Consider the following 7,634-nt stretch of genomic DNA (forward strand, 5'->3'; position numbering starts at 1 on the left):
CTATAATCCAAAATCTCCAATCTTTGCTACAAAATTACTGCTGGGGCTAATGGCGGGCACGAGTAAAACATTCTCAGGCTTTAAATCGCAGTGAATGAAACCACAATCATGAATGTGACTGAGCCCTTTGAGGATTGACCAGGTATAGCGCTTTACATCAGTTTTGGGCAACTGACAGCCATCAGATTTCTCGATTGAATTTGCTAGTGTTCCTTTAGAGGCATACTCCAATAAAAGATTGTAGACCATCTCGCCCTTTTCTTGGGTCGTAATCTCTTCCCCAAAACAGTCAATCACATAAGGGGAGCCTTCCTCGTTGTTGAGAACCTCTTTCTCCTTCTGGAGCGAACCAGAAACAGACACCTCTACAAATTTCAGATTTCACCGCCATTGTTGAAGGGAAACAAACGAACCTTGATTTGGATTTCTTCAAAGTGGCAAGAAATACGGACCCAAAATCTCCTTTGCTGATCAATGGCCCTATCACCCAACTTTCTCCATCACCAAACATACTCTCCATTTCCTCTTTTTGATCTGGAGTTAATAATTTAGCTTGATCTCATGAGTATTCCCAAGACTCTTAGAAATAATGAAAACAATGCAGAGGGAAGTAGAAATTAGCAGAAGATTACCTACCTTTAGAGATTCGTGCTCGGACTTTCTGCTCGATTGTTTCTCTTCCGCTTTGCTACAAAACAATATTGAGTGGAGGGCCTATTTTAGTTGAGGGCCCATTCTGTGTTAAAAGTCCAATGTGAAAGAAGCCCAGTATAAAAGACTCTTTGTTAACTGAAGGGAATTAGAGAGTCCATGGCCCAGCAAAGTCACACACACCCCACACGCCACCTTTCACGGAAAGATAGAGATTTCATGCAAATACGTGATTAGTTCGTTACCGGGTAATGATCCACACCAATAAACTCTACACCAGATAGTTATCACGTTGGAATCTATATATAATAGGTAACCCTTGATAGTAAGGGATCGATCTCTCTTTTGAATTCCGAATTGTTTGTTACACTTATTGACTTAAGCATTGGAGTTTTCCTAGCATACCACGCCAAAACTTCTTGTCATCACCCAGGTGAACGGTTGCGGACTAGAAGTGAGACACGTTCTTTATAGTGGCGTCAACTGTGGGATTCTTTTCTCTTTACGTCGTTCTCACATGCCAACTGTAACTCGTTCCTTAGCAAGCCAAGCGATGGATATGTTGCCAACATCCGTGGAGGCACGACTAGCAGCAGCTGAAGAAAAACTGAAGCAGGCGTTGGAAGCCATGGAGATCCTGAAGAAGGAGAACGACGATTTGTGACGAAAGAATGCTAAATCTAGCAATACCACCATACCCACTCATAGTGAGAAAGGAAAGAGGGAGGCACCATACAATATGGAGTCAAACCTAGGATGGACAGAGAAGAAAAAAATGCATGACGAATTGAAAGAACTGGCACGAAAGTATAAGGAGATGGCGAAGAGGATGGGGGGATCTTCCTTGGTGGAATGCTTGCTAAACCAAACAAATCTGCCGTATAGCAACCGAATCATGGCCGTGCCCCTCCTGCCAAAGTTCAAGGTACCTCAGGTAGACATGTATGATGGGTCCAAAGATCCAGTAGACCATCTGGAGAACTTCAATGCCCACATCACGCTCCAGGGGTTTCTAAGCGAGATTGCATGCCGGGCTTTCCCTTTGACCCTATGGGGAACAGCAAAATGATGGTTCGGGACCCTCAGGCCAAGGTTAATAGACAGTTTCAAAGAATTGGCTAAACACTTCCTAACCTAGTTTATGTCCAGCAGGAGGCGTCGGTGCCCAACTGCCTACCTGCTAACGGTTAAGCAGAAGGAAAGTGAAGACCTGAAGACCTACCTTACTTGCTTCAACAAAGAACATTTGACAATAGAAGACCAGGACAAAAAGGTCACCCTCGCTGCCCTCCTAGGCGGGATATGGCCACAGAGTCTCTTTATGGCAGAATTGGCCAAAAGGACTCCTTCCACCCTTAAGGAGTTCATGGATAAAGCAGATGATTTCGTTAATGCTGGAGATACTCTGCAGGCCTTGGCGAATCCTCGTAAGGCGGACAACAAGGCTGAATGGAGGAGCGGGCAGGTTAACAGAAAAATCGGTGCAAGTCGGTAGGAGAAGAAGTGAGAAAAGTGGCCAAACTATAATCCTAGGCTAATACATAACAATTTGAAAGTGTGGGAGGACGAGAAAGACAAGAAGGAATGGTGTCAGCTCAAGACAGGCAGTCGCTATTGCAATACCACCAAACTGGGTCCCACTAGATCGAAGGCTGCACGACTATGAAGAAGAGAGTAATTGAGCTAGAAGGATCGAGGGAATTGGAACGAATGATTGCAGAATGCTCACAGCCCAAAAGGCACCAGGAAACCAGACAAGAAACCAGGATGAGTAGTAGTCTTGAGCATTGGTGCTGAGCAAGTGGCCCCCAAAAAGATGGGAACAGGGCGCCCCCAGGAGGGGACAATAATAGGGCGCCCATAGGAGAAATTCGGACAATAGCAGGGGCTTTGCAGGAGGCGGTGTATCCATATCTAGTCGGAAGGCATATGCACGAAAGACGAGATATGAAGAGGTATATGTAGCGGATAGAGCTCCCAAGCAGCAAAAGCTTGGTGGTGATAAGATGGTAATATCTTTCAAGGAGGCAGATCGGGAAGGAGTATTGTACCCCCACGATGATGCTTTGGTGATCACCCTTGTGATAGCCAACTATATGACTAGGCGGGTACTAATCGACAATGGAAGTTTGACCAATATACTATTTTGGGAAGCGTTCGTCAAAATGGGTATCGACGTCGGTAAATTAAGGCTCTCCCCAACACCATTGAAGGGTTTCTCTGAAGACACGATCCAGCCCATTGGAGCTATCACCCTTCTAGTGACCGTCGGGTCTGGAACATGAACGACGACCACCATGACCGATTTCTTGGTAATGAAAGCTCCCTCTTCTTACAACGCCATATTGGGGAGACCGACACTCAATCATCTCAGGGCAGTGACGTCCACATATCACTTCAAGATAAAGTTCCCAACCGATAATGGGGTGGGGGAGTCGCGAGGCGAGCAAGCCTTGGCACTGGAGTGTTATGTGCAAGAATTAAGAAAGGGCCAGGCGAGGTTTGTGTTATATCAGAACAGAACGAGGCACCAGCGCTCCCCCTTCCTCCACCTTTGGCGGTGACTTTAGAAAAGGATGTGGAAGTCAGGGACGAATAGAATCAGCAACATGCCGAAGTCAACAAACCGTTGGAGCTCATGACGTTACATTTAGACCGCCCTGGAACTACTACATGCGTTGGGACACCAGTTTTGCCGATGGACAGAGAAGTCCTGAAGCAGCTGTTGATCAAACATAGGGATGTCTTTGCATGGAGCCAAGAGGAAATGCCTAGCATAAATAACGACATCATTGAACACTGCTTGGGTGTGGATCTCGCACAGAGAAGTATGCTGCCATTAATCAGGAGGTAGAGGGTTTGCTCGATGTTGGTTTCATCAAGGAATCTCATTATACAGAATGGCTGTTCAACGTGGTCTTGGTAAAAAGGCGAATGGAAAGTGGAGAATATGCGTAGACTTCACCGATTTGAATAAAACTTGCCCAAACGACAGCTTCCCTTTACCACGTATCGACGTTATTGTGGATGCAACGACATGGCACCGTATGTTAAGCTTCATGGATGCTTACTCAGGATACAATCAAATACAGATGCATGCATCAGATGAGGAGAAAAGTTCGTTCATAATAGATCTTGGGCTGTATTGTTACTAGGTCATGCCATTTGGATTGAAGAATGCAAGGGAGGCCTACTAGAGACTGGTCAATTGAATGTTTAAAGAGCAAATTGGAAAGTCTATGGAGGTTTACGTGGACAACTTGAAAATAAAAAGTAAGGAGCTTGCCCAACACGTTGACGACCTACGAGTGGCGTTCGGGATTTTACGCCATTACAAGATGAGGCTGAACCCTGCAAAATGTGCTTTTGGGGTCGAGTCGGGGAAGTTCTTAGGATTCATAGTATCTGAAAGAGGAATCGAGGCTTCTCCAGAGAAGATAGAAGCCATACTCAACATGAAGCCGCCAAGAAATCTGAACGAAACCCAGCAGTTGGTGGGCAGAGTCGCCGCTCTTGGTAGATTCATAGCCCTGTCAATAGACAAATGTCTCCCCTTTTTAAGAGTACTACGCAAGATGCATCCTTGGAATGAAGAGTGTGATGAGGCTTTCAAAAAATTGAAGCAGCACCTAGCTAGTCCACCACTCCTAAGGCAGCCAGAGAAAGGCGATGTGCTTTGTGCATACTTAGCAGTTTCCCCATATGCTGTGTCCACCGTCCTAGTAAAAGAGGAAGGGACTGCCGAGCATCCTATGTACTGCATAAGTCGGGCTCTCAGAGGAGCAGAAGTAAGGTACCCTCAAATTGAGATGCTAGCCTTTGCCTTGATAACGACAGCTAGGAAACTCCGCCCATACTTTCAAGCCCACACAATAAGAGTGCTTATGAAAGCCTCGTTAGCAAAAACCCTGAGGAAACTAGACGACACAGGAAGGTTGATAGGATGGTCGATGGAACTGACCGAGTTTGACTTAGAATATGAGCCAAGAAAGGCGGTTAAGGGACAAGCATTGGCAGACTTTGTGGCGTTGTTCTCAGGTTTCCCCCAAGAAGAGACGGTAGCCTCAGCGAGAAAGCCATGCGTACTTTTCATAGATGGCTCATCCTAGCAGGCGGGCGGAGGCCTGGGAATACATTTGATGAGCCCCGATGGCCAAGAGCAATACTACATGGTAACACTAACATTCAAAGTAACAAACAACGAAGCCGAATATGAAGCACTCGTGGCAGGACTTTTTATAGCCGCCAGGATAGGGGCGACTGAGATAGAGGCCAAGTTAGACTCGTAAATAGTTTTGAATCAAGTTTTGGGCCTATATGCGACAAAGGGGGAAAAATTGAAAAAAATATTTAGAACGAGTCTGGGAGGCACGCGACCTCTTCTCGTATTTCAATATAACTCAGATACCAAGAGCGGACAACGAAATGGAGGACAAGTTAGGGCAAACAACATCGGGAATGGAAGAGGCACTCTCCTATGGCAAGTTGAACGGAGAGTCATCAAGGTCCTAGCCATTGGGACAGAAGTGGGCACCCTGGGTTCCAACATTCCAGAGTGGGCAAGCGAGGTGGTTGAGTACCTAGAGGAGGGGAAGCTACCAAAAGCAAAGGAGGAGGCAAGGAGGATAAGAAGGAAGGCGACAAGGTTCCTGCTCATCAATGGAGTCCTTTATATAAGGGGTTTCTCCGCCCCGCTACTACGATGCATTTCCATGCAAGAGGCGCAGTATGTCTTGGCAGAATACACGAAGGAATATGTGAAAACCATTCAGGTGGAAGAGCTTTGGCCAAAATGGCAGTAAGGGCAGGATACTACTGGCCCAACGCATTGAGGGAAGCTCGAGAATTCAATAAAAGGTGCATCGAATGTTAGGCGTATGCCCCAGTACCGCACGCCCCTCCAGAGGAGTTAACATCTATGACAGTGCCCAGCCTTTTGCCCAATGGGGCATGGATCTGGTTGGACCTTTTCCTGTGGATTACTTCACGAAGTGGGGAGAGGCAGAACCACTGGCGTCTGTAACAAGCAAGAGCTTGACAAAGTTCCTGTGGAAGAATATTGTTTGCAGATTCGGGATCCTGTAGAGCATAGTGACAGACAACGGGCGTCAGTTTGACTCTGACCATTTTAGAGAATGGTGTACAGAGTTGAAGATTAAGGTGAAGTACTCCTCATCAGGCCACCCACAAGCGAATGGACAAGTAGAAGCAAGAAACAAGGCATTACTCTCGATCCTAAAGAAAAGGGTCACAGAGAAAAAGGGAGAATGGACGGAGGAGCTACCAGGGGTGCTATGGGTGTATAGAACATCGGTAAAGACTCCAATGGGGGAATCCCCGTTCACGTTGGTGTATGGTTGCGAGGCAGTAGCCCCAATCGAAGTAGGGCTTCCAAGCTACAGAACGAGTTACTTCTCGGCCGCCCAAAACGATAGAAAGATGGAGGAGTACCTCGACTTATTAGAGGAAGAAAGGGAAATAGCGGAAGCCAGGATATTGCAAGAAAAAGCTAAAACCAAGCAGTACTTCAACAAGAGAGTAAGGCCCAGGACTTTTAAAGTAAGAGACTTGGTCTTGAAGAAAAGCGGAGTGACTACCTAAGGCGAAGGAAAAATGGGGCTCCGATGGGAAGGGCCTTACTTGGTGGTAGCTAACAACAGGCCTGGGTTGTACAGACTGAAAGACAACCAGCGCAAGGAACTACCACATCCATGGAACGCAGAGCACTTAAGGAAATTTTATCAATAGCATTTACAGTACTTTCATTTCTGTTAATTTCGTTTCTTTTATATTCACACTAATTACATTTATATCCATGATTGCGGGAACATTTGCATTACTCTGTCACTACTCACAATTTGTCACGATTTCTTTGATTGGTAAATCCTTAGTAAAGATAAGCACAACCAGGGCGGGTACCAAAAGCAAGCCTTAGCATCTTGTGGTGCCATGAAAAAGGGCGCGGAGGTCATCAGACCACACCACCCCTAAACACCAAAAGCAAGTCTTAGCAGCTTGTGGTGCCATGAAAAAGGGCGCGAGGGTCATCAGACCACACCACCCCTAAACACCAAAAGCAAGTCTTAGCAGCTTGTGGTGCCATGAAAAAGGGCGCGGAGGTCATCAGACCACACCACCCCTAAACACTAAAAACAAGTCTTAGCAGCTTGAGGTGCCATGAAAATGGGCGCGAAGGTCATCAGACCACGCCATCCCTAAACACCAAAAGCAAGTCTTAGCAGCTTATGGTGCCATGAAAATGGGTGCGGAGATCATCAGACCACGCCACCCTTAAACACCAAAAGCAAGCCTTAGCAGCTTGTGGTGCCATGAAAAAGAGCACGGAGGTCATCAAACCACACCACCCCTAAACACCAAAAGCAATCCCTAGCAGCTTGTGGTGCCATGAAAAAAGGCACAGAAGTCATCAAACCACGCCACCCCTAAATACCAAAAGCAAGCCCTTGCAGCTAGTGGTTCCATGCAAAAGGGTGTGGAGGTCTTCAGACCAAGTCACCCTTCTCAAGGACTCTAGTAGTTTACAAGACCAAGGGCAAAAGAGCAAGCAACCCATGTAAAGTAGAAAGCCCGGAACCAAAGACATGTAGCAAGGAAATTAACGGACATACATCATTATAGGTTTTAGAACAAACCAAAGTCCATTATTAAACCAATGAAGGTAGAGCAAGAGCAAAATACAAAAAATCCAAGGAAAAAATAGAGGGGCCAGGAAGCTAAAGAGCATCATTGGGCGGTAGGAGAGGAGGTACGCCTATAAAAGCATCAGGAATCTCATCCCGCCCAAACGTGTCAATTCGACAACAGTTGTTTTCTTCGAGAAAGAATAAGCCCTGGTCTAAAGCTGCAAGGTCCGCAGTAGGATCGATCACAAGGCGAGACTTGAGCCTTAGGATTTAGGCACCATAGCCATAAGCAAAGGCGTGATCCCTGGTAGTAGGGACGCAAGCTAACTAACCACGCAA

At 46.4% G+C, this 7,634-nt stretch overlaps 1 protein-coding gene across 1 annotated transcript; it reads right to left on the reverse strand.

Moving 5' to 3' along the window:
- Window positions 1–1,347, reverse strand: LOC121258247 (mitogen-activated protein kinase kinase kinase 20-like). Its single transcript, XM_041159724.1, has 2 exons — window positions 1,173–1,347; window positions 1–365 (listed from the first exon to the last, which is right to left on the reverse strand). The coding sequence occupies exons 1-2, from the start codon at window positions 1,345–1,347 to the stop codon at window positions 1–3; spliced, it is 540 nt and encodes a 179-aa protein (XP_041015658.1).
- Between the last annotated feature and the right edge of the window lie 6,287 nt (window positions 1,348–7,634).

This window comes from Juglans microcarpa x Juglans regia, chromosome 1D, assembly GCF_004785595.1.
Source record: "Juglans microcarpa x Juglans regia isolate MS1-56 chromosome 1D, Jm3101_v1.0, whole genome shotgun sequence".
Classification (NCBI taxonomy): domain Eukaryota; kingdom Viridiplantae; phylum Streptophyta; class Magnoliopsida; order Fagales; family Juglandaceae; genus Juglans; species Juglans microcarpa x Juglans regia.

Bases quoted from the DNA above. Each gene is read 5' to 3' on its own strand.
- LOC121258247 (XM_041159724.1), bottom strand. From the start codon at position 1,347: ATGGTGGTATTGCTAGATTTAGCATTCTTTCGTCACAAATCGTCGTTC. The intron at 366-1,172 runs GCATGTGAGAAC...TGAAATTTGTAG, and splicing joins TAAGGAACGAGTTACAGTTG to AGGTGTCTGTTTCTGGTTCG.